This window comes from Fonsecaea pedrosoi (assembly GCF_000835455.1).
Source record: "Fonsecaea pedrosoi CBS 271.37 unplaced genomic scaffold supercont1.2, whole genome shotgun sequence".
Classification (NCBI taxonomy): Eukaryota; Fungi; Ascomycota; class Eurotiomycetes; order Chaetothyriales; family Herpotrichiellaceae; genus Fonsecaea; species Fonsecaea pedrosoi.
The window spans coordinates 2,947,619-2,964,568 of record NW_013550614.1 but is presented as its reverse complement, the minus strand read 5'-3'; the positions used below and the strand labels follow the sequence as shown (position 1 = coordinate 2,964,568).

General features: G+C 52.8%; 7 protein-coding genes across 7 annotated transcripts; 3 read left to right on the top strand and 4 right to left on the bottom strand.

The window, feature by feature from the left end:
• Positions 1-564: 564 nt before the first annotated feature.
• Z517_03025 (uncharacterized protein) lies at positions 565-1,539 on the bottom strand (the record flags this gene model as incomplete). The annotated part of the gene is made up of 1 exon (XM_013432133.1): positions 565-1,539. One exon carries the CDS (start codon positions 1,537-1,539, stop codon positions 565-567), a length of 975 nt encoding a protein of 324 aa, XP_013287587.1.
• Positions 1,540-2,841: 1,302 nt separating this feature from the next.
• Z517_03024 (uncharacterized protein) lies at positions 2,842-5,418 on the top strand (the record flags this gene model as incomplete). The annotated part of the gene is made up of 2 exons (XM_013432132.1): positions 2,842-3,780; positions 3,847-5,418. 2 exons carry the CDS (start codon positions 2,842-2,844, stop codon positions 5,416-5,418), a joined length of 2,511 nt encoding a protein of 836 aa, XP_013287586.1.
• Positions 5,419-6,250: 832 nt separating this feature from the next.
• Positions 6,251-7,417, bottom strand: Z517_03023 (uncharacterized protein; the record flags this gene model as incomplete). Its single annotated transcript, XM_013432131.1, has 1 exon — positions 6,251-7,417. The coding sequence occupies one exon, from the start codon at positions 7,415-7,417 to the stop codon at positions 6,251-6,253; it is 1,167 nt and encodes a 388-aa protein (XP_013287585.1).
• Positions 7,418-8,100: 683 nt separating this feature from the next.
• On the top strand, positions 8,101-8,727 carry Z517_03022 (uncharacterized protein; the record flags this gene model as incomplete). Its single annotated transcript, XM_013432130.1, has 1 exon — positions 8,101-8,727. One exon carries the CDS (start codon positions 8,101-8,103, stop codon positions 8,725-8,727), a length of 627 nt encoding a protein of 208 aa, XP_013287584.1.
• A 1,880-nt stretch (positions 8,728-10,607) lies between these two features.
• On the top strand, positions 10,608-12,445 carry Z517_03021 (uncharacterized protein; the record flags this gene model as incomplete). The annotated part of the gene is made up of 3 exons (XM_013432129.1): positions 10,608-10,809; positions 10,875-11,534; positions 11,646-12,445. The coding sequence occupies 3 exons, from the start codon at positions 10,608-10,610 to the stop codon at positions 12,443-12,445; spliced, it is 1,662 nt and encodes a 553-aa protein (XP_013287583.1).
• Positions 12,446-13,784: 1,339 nt separating this feature from the next.
• Z517_03020 (uncharacterized protein) lies at positions 13,785-15,051 on the bottom strand (the record flags this gene model as incomplete). Its single annotated transcript, XM_013432128.1, has 2 exons — positions 13,785-14,341; positions 14,400-15,051. 2 exons carry the CDS (start codon positions 15,049-15,051, stop codon positions 13,785-13,787), a joined length of 1,209 nt encoding a protein of 402 aa, XP_013287582.1.
• A 346-nt stretch (positions 15,052-15,397) lies between these two features.
• On the bottom strand, positions 15,398-16,687 carry Z517_03019 (uncharacterized protein; the record flags this gene model as incomplete). Its single annotated transcript, XM_013432127.1, has 1 exon — positions 15,398-16,687. One exon carries the CDS (start codon positions 16,685-16,687, stop codon positions 15,398-15,400), a length of 1,290 nt encoding a protein of 429 aa, XP_013287581.1.
• Positions 16,688-16,950: the final 263 nt, after the last annotated feature.

The following is a 16,950-nucleotide window of genomic DNA, read 5'->3' as shown; positions in this document are numbered from 1 at the left end:
GGCGTTTGTCGGTTTTGTATCCTTTTGGGAACCATTCTGGGTAGAATCTAAACCGTCTATATAGAAAAAAGCGTACTTATTGATGAAGTTATGAGTTGGCACATGGTCAATCATGAGATGACTGATAGATTGGATAATGAAGATTCCGTCTAAATCAGGTGTCTGTCTCCTGTGCAGAAAGCCCACCCACATTTGTGTCACGAAAGGTCGAGCAGGTATCACCAGTCCTATCGAGCAATCATCACTGCAGCAAGTCCAGAGGGGATCTCAGGTCCAGATCCCGTAAAGGCGACTGAGTCTTTGCTACACGCCTGGTGCTCACGAATTCGACTTCGTACCTATACTAAGTTGCCCATCCTTGGTCGTTTGATACTGCCAAGTATGTGGTTTTAATGCTGCGTATGATGCACGTTGGATGTACATCAGATGCATCCTTAAAACCTTGATACTGCATCAGTATCAAACTGGTAGTATACTCTGCTAGTATCTAAGGCGGCCCGTACTGTACCAAGAGTCGAGTGTTCAGTCCTCCATATTCACTACCAGCACTACTAGTAGTAGTATTCAGTCGACGAAAATGGCCTTGTTTTCCTCTACCCACTCGTCAAACTTGGTCGGCTGTCGTCCCCCATACTTGGTGATGTTGGCAACTGCCTCCTCGTAACTTTCATACAACTCTTCACCATTATTACCGGCTTCTACTCTCTGTTTGAGCATCGCAATCAGCTGTCGCGCTGCCGTCTCCGGCACATGGGCAGCTTTCACGAAGAACTCGACACCTTCTTCCTCATCAAGCCGCGTGACTTTGAGCTCCTTCCCGAGGACCCTGCCAATGGTGTCTGCTGCTGCAGCCTGCGACATGATCTTCGGGCCGCAAAGTCGAATGACTTTTCTCCCAGCGGCGCTGTCAACAGCATGAGGCTCTTTGGCGACAACTGCTCCACACACCCTTCCCATGTCTCCTGGCGTGATCCAGTCGAACAGCGCCTCGGGATATGCGATTTTGATCTCGCCTTCCGAGACCATATTCTTCCATCGTAGGGCGTTGGTAGCGAAATACCCAGGTCGCACAGCCACGTACCCGTCTATTCCAAAGACTTGGTCCAGGTTGAGCTCGACTTGGCCATGTCCCCAGGCAATGAAATTGCTTGGTGAAATGGTCTCGTTGCTCAGGTTGGTCGGGACAGTATAACTGCTCAAGAAGACGACGAATTCGATCCCTGCCGACTTGAGCGCAACAAGGGAGGACTTCATGTGATCAGCTGTCCTGAACACGTAGATGAAGGCGTGTTTGGCCCCGGTCTTGGTAACGGCGGTTTCAATCGTTTCGGGCTTGGTGAGATCAGCAAAGACTCTCTCAAAGCCTGCCTCGCGCTCTTGTTCCGGGGTGTAGCCTGGGATCGCCTTTTCCAGATCCCGCATTGCAAGGAACACTTTTGCTCCTTGCGCATGGGCCGCCCGAACAGTCGCGGATCCAACATTGCCAGTTGGGCCGAAGATGATGACCTTGGGCGTGGCTTTCCCTGTGGAAGAGGACATGGTGGTAGTCTCAGACCTGGAAGGTGCCCTAATACTAATACTAGTATTAGTATTTTGGGCACATGAAAAGAAGGAAGAACTTGAAAGTGTCTCGTAACAATATGGTTCAGTACGAAATAACTCCGAGAGTTACCATCCCTTAACCCCGAGACCGCCAGGCACCTGCATATGGACAACTTAAAGTTCTAGTCTTCTTGGACTGAACGTAAGGCTACCAGCGGGGCCTCCCGCCCTGATTAGGAGCAACTCGGCTGTAAATTCAGTGGTAGTAGTAATAGGAGAGGGAGACACTTGCAAAGAACTTTAATATGCCCAAAACACTTGTAGTACCGTCAACTGTCTGAAACAGTACTAGTGTATTAGTCCCAATTCGAACTTCCGTACCTGGCCACCACTCTAGCTGCTTTCGAAAAGGATCAAAATCTGCTCAATCTTGATAGCGTCTACTACTACTATGTAGGCTAGGTTCGGATCCATCTCAATTCTAGCTGGAATCTACTAGGGCCTGGGTTGTCTTTCGCTTTGCTTCCACTTCAGAGAGACGATGCAAGTACTCAGTAGTACTTGCAGTCCTGATGGAAGTGAGCACTTCAAAACCTGTCCGTCCGTAGAAAGAAGGCAGAATCCAACTAAAGCTGATTCTGACAACAGTTCTTCCATCTCAATCTCTCGAGAATACAATAGTATTACGGTGTTTAGCCTAGCCGACCAGATTTCAGAGAGTATGAGATTGGAACACAGTCACATCGTCCCAAAACAGATACATTCAGTATTCACGATGGGCGTAGTAGTAGTAACTACTTACTTACTGAGTCGAGCCTTCCGCAGTCAAAGAAAACGGGGAGTGCATTTAAAACGAGCCACCTATTTGTCCGAATTCGGTAATGCTGCCCCGCACACAGGTATCTCCGATCGCATTAGGAAATCATCCATGTTTCCTCCCATTCCTGGGTGCATTTCAAATGATCGATTCGATAGTCTCTGATCATGATTAGTACTAAGTATTAAATCATTGCAAGGCAAATCGCGAGTCAGCCTTACGAGCTTGCAGCTTCGGCCGAGCCTCAGTGGTGAGTTCTTCCAACCCTAGCTAGACCCAAAGCGACTAGGACGCTGTTTGACTGACGTGGCTCAATCCCAACCAACCACTGCCCTGCCACTTTCAACTAGAAGTTTCCTATACATAGATTTTGAACACGTACTATCGATAAAACTCTCTTCTTCACCTCACTTACAATTTATTCCCTTTACTAGTAGCGGTATTAATTTCATTTGGGTTTCGACTATCAATCACCCTCTCAAATGTCTGGCGCTGAAGCAATTTTTGGCATTGCCGCCAGTGGAGCAGGCCTGATCTCATTGAGCATTCAGCTCGTGGAGAGCGCCGCAAAGCTGAAACGGATGTACCACGCGGCTCGTGATGCACCTCGAATAGTTGCCAGACTCCAGCTTGGCCTGGAGACAATGGCTCTGGCACTACGGCAACTCGAGCAACGTCGACAGCAGGGAAGCGCCAGCGACGTTCTCCTCGCACGCTGTATCGCCGAATGCGAATTGCACACGGCTGATATACAGGAGCTTATCGACAGGATGGATGACCGCCTCTCAAGAGACGCTAAGATAGGCGGTAGGATATATACTGCGTTCAAACAGCGTGATGTCAAAGAGCTGCTCGACGGGCTGGAAAAGGCCAAAAGTTCGCTCGAACTCGCATACATGATGTACCTGGGCGAGGAACAGAGGCGCCGAGATCAAGCGCACACCGACTTGCTGGCTCGTCATGGCTGTTTGATCAGGAATCTGCAAGATCAGCTTTCCGCTGGGACCATCAGTCTCTCACAACAGTTGACAGTGCTGGGCCAATCTTCAGTGTTGTCACCGGCACAAACAGATGCGGTTACAGCAAGCCGTCCTTTCACTGCCAACGACCGTGCCTTGGGGCGCTCTCATTGGTCCAAGCGATCAAAGAACAACAAGCCGCGCTTCCAGGTTACTTTTCGACTTCCCTCTTTTCTCAAAGCTCGGATATTCGATATTGCCGTTAGCCAGGCTCAGTGCGGATGGTCTATATATTTGCGCACTTTCAATCATGTCCCATACACATCCCTCATTTTCCAATATTGTCGGACCGGAAATCTCGAAGGAGTTAGGAGACTCATTGAGAGCGGCAAAGCAACACTGCTAGATGCCACATATGGCAGTGGGTTCACCGGAGACGATCGTTGGCGGACGCTCGTTGAGGTAAGCACTTCCCTTGCGGCAGTAACGATTAAAGTGCAGCCATGGTGATTATAAGAACATATATAGGATGCTGCGGAAAATGGACAGCTGGAAGTTTGCAAATGGCTTCTCAGTCAGACGACTTACCCGGATCATGGGAGACGGCTAAGCCATGCTCTCAGCTGGTATAGCTTGGTCAACAATGGAGCAAGTGGAGAAATGTATCGATTATTTCTGCAGGACCCGGACATTGATACGAATATGACCGACAACATTCGACTCGGAGTTGCTCGAAATATATGGTTGCGATTATGCGGACGGGTAGAACCGCTGGAAGTTGTACTACAAAATCAATTACCAGGATTTGATTCTCGCACCTTTGAGGAGAGGTTTGAGCTGGCCTCGCGGCTTACTCGTTTGGATGCTACAGCCTTTCTGAGGTGTGTCGGGATGCAGGCAATGGATCCGAGACTTGCGCTGCTCAGGAACAACAGTGGCAAAACTGTACTCCACTGCGTTGCATCGAAAAACCTAGAGAGACACAAGGATTGGCTCGATATTGGACTCGGCGTTTTGAAGAACGGCGCCGACCCTTCGAGGATTGCTGACGCTTCTAACTATGGGTCCGAGGAGTGGCAAGTGACACCACTACTTGATTATCTACAGGTCCATAGCTGGAAATCACCAAGGGACTTCATACGGATGCTGCATCGAGTCCATACTTGGGCTGAGATGATACAGCAAGCAGGGCTGGACCTGTTTCAGTATGGTGTCCGGGAGAGTGGTATCTGGAGAGATCTAGGTGTCCGGGCTCCTGAAAAAAGAGGGGGATGGGGAGCACAGGTGACAGGACTCATCTACGGACCAGCGCCAGAAGACTGGAGTTTGACAATCGTCCATCATTGGACAATTGATGTGTACAAACTCCATCTGCTTCCTGGTGCATTTAGCGACGAACCTCGTCTCCCAGATAAAATTGCCTGGGGGCCCACAGAGCTGGAGAGAGACGAAGGCTGCTGGACAAGGATCGAGAGGAAAAGACGAGTCACCGAAGCTGTGGACCTCAGACAGGTGCCATTTTACCACAGACAACCCTTTGTCAATATCGTGAACGATTCTCAGGATGACTCGGGACCCGTCATGCTTATGGAATACAGGGCTTCGCGTGTGACTGGTGGGACTCAAACGAGGTCATGTAGCCAGCCGCCCTGCCGAGGACAAAGAGCATTTCCTCGAGTCCGCGACTCTGATGGTAGAGCCTGGATCGACTACCATTTCTGTTTGCTTAACTCGCGCTGGAGGGTTGGTGGTACAGACCGAGTGTTGGAAGGGCCGCCTATCGCTGACTTTCCAGCTGCTACATGGGCCGTTGATGTGAGGAGTTGCCTCAGAGGTGCGTGTTCCGATACGCCAACTTCGTTTCTGCAAGGAGGGCGCTGGAAATCCGGAAGCTTCCTGGCCGAGATCGTGGAGTGTCAAGATGGATACCACTCGTTCCCTGAGCAGAACGGCGGATCAGAAGAAAGCCTGAGACATGAGGGCACCTGGGATTGTCCTCAAGGGTGCGGAAACCTCGATATTGGTCGGCTGAATGTACCACTACCCTTGCGGCCCTTCCACCCCCATCGACGCTATATGGACGAAGACGAAGACGACTGAGGGGAGAAGGACCTCGACCTATCGAAATAATAGGATATGACATTGAGTCCCGGCATCGTTTGGCCATTGCATCCCCGTGTCCGATCATCGTCAGGTAGAAGAGATATACGGCCTATCTCTACCCTACCCTAGGTCAGGATCCTAGATCGACCCTGAGAAGTCTCATGTGGCATTCTAGCTGGCTTCTTCGGCCGATGACGGTGGTGAGGAAGGTGATTGTGCACGTTGCGTATCAGTGCGGTCCTGACCACGGTTCTGTTGAGAAATCTCCTCACTGAATGCCGAGATCCCTAGTGATGTCTCCTTCTATCGTCCTGTCTGACATTATCCAGATAGGAAGGGTTATGGTGACTTTCCCGTGTCTGCACGACAACAGGAGGCCTCGACTCACCCCTCTCAAGCCGAGGTCTCTCTCTGCTTGTTGTTTCCTCTGGTACAGAAGCTGACTGGCACTGTGGATCGTCTATTATAGACCTACGCGGCAAAGGGAGATTAGGGCCAAGGTTGTTTATCACAAAAGCAAATCTTGTATTACATTTTCTGAGGAGTAATTCTCATCCAGCTCTCTCCAGATGATCTGTCTGTCTCACCCGTCCCCTGTCGTCTACTACTACTTCCCTCTCGCTCCTACACCCTGACAGCACCATCCCAAGCCCTGCAGAGTCTGGGGTGGCTCTCACACGTTCTCCATGCACTCACTACACCTTTTCATTTCTCATTCACGTCTTTCTGCACCCATAACCCCCTTCGCCACTCGCGACCTCATCACACTACGCTTGAACTTCTCCCCCGGGACATGATGATTATGCTCAGCCCTCTCTCTCTCTCTCCGCTATTTATTGCGTACTGACGATTCCTTGCTCAGATCGAGGTTGTGCTGGTCGCAATGGAGGCGAAAGGCAAACTCACCGCCGGCGCGGATGCACGGCAAGCACAAACCCCCGATGGCGGTGTAGGCCTCGAAGAGGATCTCGTTCTCGGAGACGTCGAGGTGTCGGAGGCGGAAGCGGCCACACTCGAATCTCGTGGGGTTGTCGACCTGGTCGAACTCGCGCAGGCGCTCAAGCTTGGTCATGTCGTGGACGTATTCTGCAAAGATGCTCTCGAGGCTCTGCTGCACCTCGCCGCCCAGCCGCTCGGCTTGGGTGCACTCGGCCTTGCTGATGACCTCGTGGTGCCAGCGCTCGGCGTGCGACACGAGGTTGCAGTCGTGGCATCCCCACTGGGCGTCGCCGTGCGGGTCCGGGTAGAACACGTGGGGGAGATTGGAGATCAGGACGTCACGCACTCTCACCACCTCGGACTCAAAGCCCCGGATAAAGTCCCACGGCATCAGCGCCTTCATGTGGTCCGGGAGGAGCTCGTCGACGTCGTAGGCCGTCATCTGCCACATCATGCGGCGCGAAGCGGTTGCGAAAAGAGCCGGGAGGTTCAGCAGATACGCCGAGTGGAGGATCGCTGGCAAGGCTGTGCACAACAAGATTCCTGTATCTCCATACACCATGCTGGAGCTCTCGACGTTGTTGGGGAACGGGAAGCTCTTGGGGATGAAGGACGTGAGGATCGTCTCGAACCATGCGGGGAGTTTGCCCTCGAAGAGGTACTTGTCAAGCATCAGAGCCACGTCTCTCAGAAGGCAGGTATTCTCCGGTGGAAGGGGATCGTCCTCACTAGCGACATGGAGAAACAACACAAAGGGTTCCAAACGCTCCAGGAAATGCAGGGGGTTCTCGGCTGTAAACTTACCGCCCTCTGGAGCCCAGCTTGCCTTGAATTGCTCTCTGAAGAACTTTGTGTTCCTGCTCAGCGCCTCGGTCGAGACACGTATCAAGACGTGATCTTTTGTTTCTGTGAGGGCTCGAAAATAGGCATCACCGTCGGCGGCGACCTCGTATGTCTGAGGTTGAGTGGTGGTGACAAGGCGATCGCTCAGATCCCAGTCGAGAGGGGGAGTGCTGCTGGAAGCCATCGCACTATCTGGGACGTTGTCAGGATTCATCGTGTATGGAGTTTTTGTAAAAGATCTGATGGTGGTATGGAGAGAAGATGTCGAATGATGGGGAGAAATCTCTGGAGAGCATGCTCTACGGGACTTTAAGTACCCGGTGACCCTGTCCCATGTTGTAAGGCAGTGGCAGAGGCAGTGATGCAAGGCAACGTCAAGGCAGCTCAGCGTCGAGTAGGGCAACATCACAGCCACATCAAGTTGTTACGAGAATCATGTTACACCTCGACATCGACTCCTTGTCCGAGGACAAGCCACAGGACAAAATGGTGCGTTTCTTTGTCGCGTAGAAAGGCACTCAAGGGCAGTTAGTTGTATGCAACCCATTCTTTTCTTTGTTCGTGGGCAGAGAGCACAATGAAGTGTTCGTTCGCCCTTTGTCCCGCACTTTCACTCTGCAGAGAGAGTGATTCCTCATAGGATATGCAACTGGGTAGCTGAGGTAGAGTAGGCGGTAGAGCGGTAAGTGGAGGTCGAGATTAACTCGCCGCGCCCAGAGAAAGTCTTGGCTGCCAAGGCGTCACTGAGATGCTTAAACCGAACTCCTGGGCGTCTGACTTTTCATAATTTTCCCCCCTGTGGTCAATTCGTTCGCTCCTGGGTTCTATCTGCCTAGTGTATCACTCCTTCCCCTTTCCTGTGTCGACTCCCGAGCTATCTGTCCGTCATTTCCACCCATGTCGCCCAAGACACAGGAGCCAGAGATCGTCTCCATCACCGATCTAGATCCGGCCCAGGCGAGATGGGTTACGCTCAAGAAGGTCGATTTCATAGACCAAACAGGCACTCCCCGCACCTGGGAGATCGCCATCCGTAAGACAACCTCAAAGTCTGGCGTTGACGCCGTGGCCATGGGCAACATCTTCGTGCACCCTTCCAAACCACCTAGTACTATGTTGGTCCTCCAGTATCGTCCGCCGGTCGGGAAATACACCGTCGAGTGGCCGGCCGGGTTGGTCGATGAGCACGAGACGCCCGAGGAAGCGGCAGTCCGAGAGATGAAGGAAGAGACTGGCTATGACGGCAAGGTCTATGACGTATCGCCAATTTTGTCGAGTGATCCTGGAATGACCAATGCCACGATCAAGTTGGTCATGGTCGAAGTCAAGCTGAATGCCGAGCAAGACTTTATGCCCGAGCAAAGACTGGATGACGGCGAGTTGATTGAAAGAGTCATGGTGCCGCTGAGCGAACTCTACGAGAAGTTGTTGGAGTGGGCCAACAAGGACAACTTCATGGTCGCGGCAAAGTTGTTCTATTTCGCGGCAGGCATGCATTTTGCAAAACATGGAGGCTACGTTTGACAAGCCCTTCCGATTTGCTGGTCGACTATCGCCATGGTGTTTGAGGCTTCATTCACACCTGCCAGCGGTGTCGAAAGTTAAGCCACACGATCCAAAGCGTTGACGAAGCCTCGAGCACCACCTGGACAGAGATTCAGCCAGGTATATGTTTACGTTATACCATGAGGTGAGGCCGTTATGTGACCATGTGCCAAAGAAGGATACGTTGACAGAGTGGCGTTAAGGCGATCTCAGAGAGGACTTGTGACTAGACATGTTAGAGTGGCTAGAGGCTGAATAAGCTGCGAAGACTCAAGAGAAGCACTCTCCAGACTCGATTAGATACAAGGAATTAGAAGAGTAGAATTACTCCTGAGAAATTTCCAACGAACAAGCAAGGGAAAGAGAAAATATTCATAGAGGCGCAGAACCGCTCTTTGTTGCCCTCGAAGAACTCGTGACTGCATGTGAACACAGACGCCGAGAAAGGACCATTTGTAAAAGCATCCAGTGGAGTTGTGCACTGGTGCATTGTGAGTGGCTTTCGTTGCACATCCATCAATGAAGGTCGAATCCACTCCACCAGGCATGTCACCATGGGGCAGACTCTGGGGTTAGCCTGTGCCCGGATTGCTCGCAAGGCGTCTGATCAGGATTTGCCGTACGCTGCTCCTGTCTGCAGGGAGCGTGTGTCGGTCAGCCACCTCCACAGGGCTAATTTGCGTAACCGACCACGGAGGTGACTCCGCAATCCCGCAATCCTCGTCAGCTGGGCCATACAAGTCGGTGCCGTGGCCGAGAGGAATGCAGATCAGTGCGATTTTCGCCGCTGGTGGTTCCAAGATGGCGTGCCGGGCTACGGGCTGCGAGCGTCTTAGGTATTAGACATCTGTTCTTCCACCATACGTGGTTGTTTTAGATATGTCAGCGGTGTTTTCTGCACAGGGACATAAAAGACAGAGGACTTGGTCAATTTTCACAAAAGGACAATGTTGGTCTCTGTTGAGTGATGCTGTTGGGTCCAAATTGCCGTAGAGCCGACTATGCGAGGACGCTAGTTCCAATGTGGTTAGTGAAAGTATAAAGGACCCCCCATCTACGAAAATCAAATCAAATCAAGTTGACGACACTTGGGTGGCACAGGACCAAACACCAAAAAGTGGCCGATCATGTCTGCCATCAACGGAAGCCAATGTCTGGTAAGCAGCTGGCAGTTCAGCTCTTCAGGAGGCTTGCTAGCCACAGCAGTGAGGCTTGACTGCATTGCCTCTGCCTCTTGCGGTGAGTCTCGTCCTCGTAACGAGAACAGGCCGGGCAGAACGGAGCAGAGCCAGTCTCGTCGGTAAGCTTTGACAGAGACGCCCTGTGAGTGCTGTCCAATGGCACGGCAATGCAATCCACTATACTTTGAAAGTCGACATCCCTGCGCCCTAACCCCGAGGCAAGCTTTCTCGCTCCCGAGCACGGAGCTTTTCTCAACAACATGAACTGAAGCAGACAAGCAGGCCACCAACGAGGTAGAGCTAAGCCGAGTGGATCTCTCCCCGCCATATGATTCATGCGTGTTCTCCGCATCTACTCCCGCAAGGTATACATGTCGTCGCTGACAATGTCTGCGAAGCATTATCCGACAACCGACGTTGGGGGATCTACATCCCCTTCCCAGAGCTGGAAGAGGGCGTACGTTGAAGCGGGGAAGAGAGCTGGAGTTTGCCCGCGCAGCTTCGATATATTCGCAGGCTGGGGGCTATACAAGTGCGACGCCGTATGACTCAGAAGATCGCTTCTTTGTCTCATATTCGTGGCTTCTTTTGGCGCAAAGGATATTCAAAAACATTCCAGACACCGCAACTAGGTTGCTTGTCCCCCCTTTTACAGCTCTAAACCTCGCTCCCATCACCATGAAACGCTTTTGGGGCCTTCGTGGGCGCGGGCTCAACGCTGCTATATGGGCCTTGGCCATGTTCGCGGTCATGATCTTTGGGTACAACCAGGCCGTGGCTGGCGGAGTCCTCACCACGCCGTCCTTCAACAGGCAATTTCCCAAGATGGACGTGATTGACACAACTGGCGCGCAGAAGCATTACAACTCTACGATCCAAGGTCAGGCCCAACCCAGCACTTATCAGGCTATCTTGCGCCCTTTGGTGACTGACCCGCTCCTCCAGGCACCGTTATCGCCCTGTATACCCTGTGTGGCACATTCGGGGCTCTAGCATGCACCTTTCTAGGCGACGTCCTCGGACGACGAGGGACCATCTTTCTAGCCACCGCCGTGCAAATGGTCGGGGGCATCCTGATGGCATCCTCGTTCTCCTTTGCGCAATTCATCGTTTCCCGCATCGTCGTGGGCCTGGGTACAGGTGGCATCATCGCAACCGTCTCGGTCTGGCAGTCTGAGCTTTCCAAGGCCGAGAGTCGCGGCGAACATGTCTCGGCGTTTGGCATCTTCTGCGGCTTGGGCCTAGTGCTGGCTCTATGGATCGACTTTGGCTTCTCCTACTTCACGGGCTCTGTGTCGTGGCGGTTCCCCTTTGCCTTTGAGATCGTCCTCTCTGTCATCGTCATGACCTTTATCTTCACCCTGCCGGAATCTCCTCGCTGGCTGGTCAAGATGAACCGCGTCGAAGAGGCGCGAGATATCATCGGCCTGCTCCACAACGTCGACGCACACGACGACGAGGTCCAGAAGGAGATTCGCGAGATCCAGGCGGCGCTCGAACTCGCCGGGACTTTCTCCCTCAGGGCCCTGTTCACAATGGGACCACAGAGGACATTCCACCGGGTCTTGCTAGCTGCGGTTGTGCAGATCTTCCTACAAATGACTGGTAAGTCATCCGTCCCGGGTCTCCTTTTGTCCTTATCCAGTTGGGGCCTCCCTTTGAGATGGCGTGCACGCCACGTGAACAAATGACCTGGCTCACAAATCCTACGCAAAGGTGTCAACGCAATCACGTACTATGCCTCGTCCATCTACGAATCCGACCTGCACTTTGACGCGACCGTGTCTCGGATCCTCGCAGCGGCATCGCAGTTCGCCATCATCCTCGGATCGTGCCTGTGCTCGTGGACGGTGGACCGGTTCGGGCGACGGCCGCTGATGCTGTTCAGCTCGGCCGGGATGGCGGCGTGCATGGCGTGCCTCACGGGGCTGGTGTCGGACCCGGACAACAGCGCGGCGCTCAAGGCGGCCGTCTTCTTCCTGTACCTGTACTACGTGGTCTACACGATCGGGTTCCTGGGGATCCCGTTCCTGTACGCGTCCGAGATCGCCCCGGCGCACCTGCGCGCCGCCGTGTGCGGCATCTCGACGGCCGTGTCGTGGCTGTTCAACTTCCTCGTCGCAGAGGTCACCCCGGTCGCCTTCACCGACATCGGCTACCGCTACTTCATCGTCTACGCGGCCCTCAACGCCGCCTTCGTCCCCGTCATCTACTTCTTCTTCCCCGAGACCGCGGGCCGCAGCCTCGAGGAGCTCGACGAGATCTTTGCCGCCTCAAAGTCCTTTCTCGACCCCGTCCGCGTCGCGGGCCGTCTGCCCCATCGTCGTCGTCATCGTCTTGGCCACGTTCTCGACGAGTCCTCGGCTCGCCAGGAAACCGCCGAGACGATCGTCCAGGTCGACCACAAAGGCTCGAGCAGTCAGGGAGATGTCGATCCCGAGGGTGTCCAGCATGTGGAGAATCCAGACGATATGGTTGTTGTGGATCCCCGGTGGACGGAGAAGGGCGAGGTGTGATTTTTGAGAGAGGTCATGAACCGCGTTAGCCTTTCCCTCTCTTGCCCCCTTCCACCGAACCAGGTAGACAAGGTGATACAAGGGGAAGAGCGAAAATAGGAAGAGGGGGGAGGGCACATGATTTGGCTGTGCGCGCTGCGCCAGTGGTGGGACCTGTTGAAACGCTGGGGGGAAAGAGGAGATGTACCTACGGAGTAGATTGGGGAAATTTGGGGGGGGAGGTGGCCCCCCCTTAAAACTCATGAGAATGACGATCCTGGGTGGATCTGTCGAGTTGAATAAGCGGACGAGTTGGACGAGTTGGACGAGTTGACGAGTTGACGATGACGAGTTACCGACAAATCCAATACATGGCCATGGAGGGAGGACATTGCGTACTCGGTACTCGGTAGAAGTGACACATACATACATAATATGTGGATCCATAAGTATCACAAGCAGGACAGGGAGACAGGCGCCTCGAGGCACTTATGAGCCTACTACTCCGTCCCGGGATGCAGGTTGCAGCATGACAGCGAAGTAATACTCGTTACTTGGTCCTCGTACTCGTACATAAACCTACCTACCTACCTACCTACCTACCTACCTACTGGTACGTGTTCTTACCCCCTTTTTGGATCCCCGGCAAGCCTGGGCTTCTTGATACCGTAGTGATCGACATGCACTTACATACATGTCCCCCACATACGCACATACCTAGCGAGCTAGGTACATACTCGGTACATGTACCCTACGTGCTCTGTCCCGCTTACTCCTTAGTACGGGATGGGACTGCGACTGCGACTGCGAATGCCGGCACCGGCCGGTTATTTCCAGACAGCTCACTACCGGTACATAACCGACACGGACGCCCTTTGCATTCTCTCAGGAAACTATAGAGTACAAATGTACAAAGTACATAGTACCGACGCTCCGGCAGTACATAGATGCAGTCTGGTAGTGCCATGCAGCCTCATAGCCGAGGAGTCACGGCGCCGGTAAAAATCATTCCTTCCCATCCATTCCAACCCTGGAAAACACCACGGCGAATTCGGCGCAAAATACACGAGTCTTCAATTCCATTCAGGGACAAAGCACAAAGCAAGACCCAAGCGTGGTCTCTCGATATGTGTACACAGCTCTGGAAAGTTCGACCGTCCTCAATCCACCGGTTCCCGAAAAAAAAAAGATGATCACAGCTGTCCTCTGTTCCTGTGTCCGTTTGACCCTTTCGTTGTTGAGTTCTGCGCTTTTTTTCGTCGTATTTCCCTCCGCTAGTGTAGACCACTGACTCGAGTCGCGCTTGGTACACATTTCCATTTTTGATCCATCTGTTGACATCGAGGGCGGACATGGCTCTCTACTCCTCGTAGTCCCCCAAGGTTGCGTACTCTCGCGTGTCCCGGCGCCAGTCCACGAACGCGCCCGTGGCGAGTCGGTTGTTATGCTCTTTGCAATTGATCAATATGTTCGATGCCGACAGATCCCCGCGCTTCAGGCAGACGAGACACAGCCCATGTAGGCCCTGTTCAAAACGGTCGATCATTGCCCGGATCACCACTCCCCAATGTAATCTGCACGTCCAACAATCCTTGTCATTGCATTGAGTTTGCTCGCCTCTCATATGTGTGGCAAGCTGCCGAACCACACAGATGGCTTCTTCCAGAGATGCAGGTTGTCCGCCACCTCTTTGCGGAGGCCAAAGACCAAACTCAATCAATCCTTGAATGTACTGCGCCACCATTCCTACTCCCTCACGACCGACCTTGAGAAACTCTACCTCCCTGTTCAAAGTGTAGATGGTAAAGTTGATTGCTCGATCATCCTCGGACCTATCACCGAGGATATCGCCAATAACCCCACGGTTACGAGTAATTAGTTCTCCAAGGTAAGTTTCAGCGGCTTGTTCGAGAAGTTCTAGGCGTTTGTCAGTGCCAAACCACAGTATGAAGGAGACTTGCTCAGATGCGCTCACCAGAAACTTTGTGTGGAAGATGATTGCTCGAGATCTCGAAAATGAAGGCGTCGTTCTCGTCTTTTTTTGTGCGCCACCTCTTGTAGGCCTGAATGGAGAAGAAATAAAACGCTTCAACATCGTCCAAGATATACGATATAACAATGAGCCGAGCAAGGGCCAGTCTTGAGTAAGCGCCTCCTGTAGCGATCTTCCGCAGGAGCTGATGATGGAACCATGACCTTGTGATTGTGGCGCAACCGTATTTGTCCGCTGCTATTGATGTTGATACAGCGCAGGCAGGGAATACATCCACATCAATGTCACATTTGTGGTGAAGGATCTTGCACAGTTCCCCCATAGCCCCCGGCTCATCATCCGGCAGTTTCAGGATCGGTGGTTCGGCAGCATTCAGTGAAAGTTGGCCTTCACGAAAAGGTCCGTTCAGCATGGCCTTGAACACGGGAGAACACATCATCATGAGCTTGCTGCAAACGCGAATTCGGAGGACCTTTGACTTGGCGGTCTGCTGCTGGGCTGCGTCCAAGTCGCCCTTGTTGCTTTGCGAGACTTTGACGTTATTTTCCGTGAGGTCGTGTTCCTTGCCAACTTCCAAAATCAGGTCGCCGTCTGGATCGACCAGGACGACTTCCGATTCTCCCAGGGAAGTCATGACGTGAGGGTGATATGGTCTGTCGAACAGAAAGATAGAGCGCAAGGTAGAATTGTGACAGGCTGGGGACGGAAGGGTATAAAGGAATTGACGGGAAAGTGACGCGGAGGTGAGGGTCGGAAAAGTTGTCACAATGGAAGTGCCGATTGTCAAAATTGACGGCCGACTTGCCTAAAGATGACGATGAAATCGATGTTGACAGTCGCAGCTGAAGATGTCGGAGGCTAACAGAGGAATTCACATCCAAGGTGAGTCGCGGACACAGCTTCGATGACGGACCCGCGATTCGTGTCCTCCCCATTCGATATCCAGCTAATCATTTATTCCATCAACCCCAATGTACCTCTCATCGCCGCAAGATCATATCGTGGTTGAGGCTTCGTTCACCCCACGACACATGCCTTTCACAGCGTGAATTGTGGCCGTGAAGGAAGTCGGATATCGGCTCCGTGTCATCCTTCACGCACCCTAGGCAAATGCCACGCGCTTTCTGCTTTGCCGCCTTGATCTTCTTGTCGAGCTCGAATTTGATGTCGAGATCGTGGCCGCAATTGCAGCGCGCAGTCTTGGGACAGCACATCTTCCTGTCGCCGAAATCAACCTCGCCCAGACGTTGGAGTTTGCGCAGCATGGCCACTGGCGAACGCTTGGAGTCGACCTCGGGATCGTGGGATGGCAACAGTGACAGGGAAGCGAGTGTGGCGCCCAGGACGCCGATCCTGACGGTGTTCCCATAGCAAAGCCCGGTCACCTGGGAGTGATCGAGCTCGTCTTCCTCTTGTGTGGTCTCACAGGGGATCGGAGTGAAATAGCCATACCATTTGCGCTGCCGAGAGACATGCGCAATCAGTGCGGGGCCAATGCCGGCAAAGTCGTGGATAGAGTGGCGTCCAAAAGAGCATAGGAGGTCAATCAGGCGCCCAGGCACTTCATCCTCATACACAGCCTCGAGTCTGGGACGGATCTCGGACGGACTAATGTGGGTGTAGACCGTTTTGGATGCGAGCGCAAACATCTCGGTGTCGTTCATGAGAAAGCACAGCTTGAGCATCTGCTGTGCACTCATGCCCTCATTCAGAAGAGCGTCTATGTCGAAATAGTCATGGCCGGCTCCAACGAATCTGAACAGTTGGCCGCGAAACCAAGACCGCAAAGAGCGGGTGCAGTCGTACTTGTCTGCAAAGATGCCCAGTTCATGGAGAGTCTTGTACCCTTTGAAGTGGTGAACGCTGGGGCTGCAGTGGACGATCTCGCAGAAAAGCAGTGTCGCCCGGGGATTGTCCTCTGGCAGTGATAATGTTGGCGGATCGACCTGGTTGAAGTGAAGCTGCGCTTCCGCAAAGCTCCCATGCAGCATCTCCTTGAAAACAAGGGAGCCCATAGTCAGGACTTTGGACGACACGAGGATACGCAGAGGAATATCTGTGATGGCGACACTGCTGTCCGGAGATGGTGTTCTATCTTGTCTGAGACTCCGCGCCAGGGATTGTTCGCTGTCGCTGTCGCTGTCTGATTGCTGCTCAGAGCGAACTTCGGAAAGCTGCTCTCCGTCTCCTTCACTCGACAGATCATCGCGCAACGAAGCCCCAACCTCAAGAATAAGATCACCCCATTTGTCGACAACGTTGACATCCATGTTGTGTGTGGTCGACATTCTGAAAGCCTTTCCTGAATGTCTGAGCTGGAGAGACGGGCTAAAGGCAAGCTGATAGGATGGTGTCTTCGATGGATACAGGTCGAAGCTGGAAGAGGATGAGCCTTGATATTAGATCAAGAAGATCCAGAGTATGCCAGGGTGAGGAGATATATATATGTATGTATGTGTGTGTCTCGGTGACACTCTAGTGACTTGGAGTGGTGAAAATAGCGATAGAAGTATCGGGTGATATGATTCTGCTT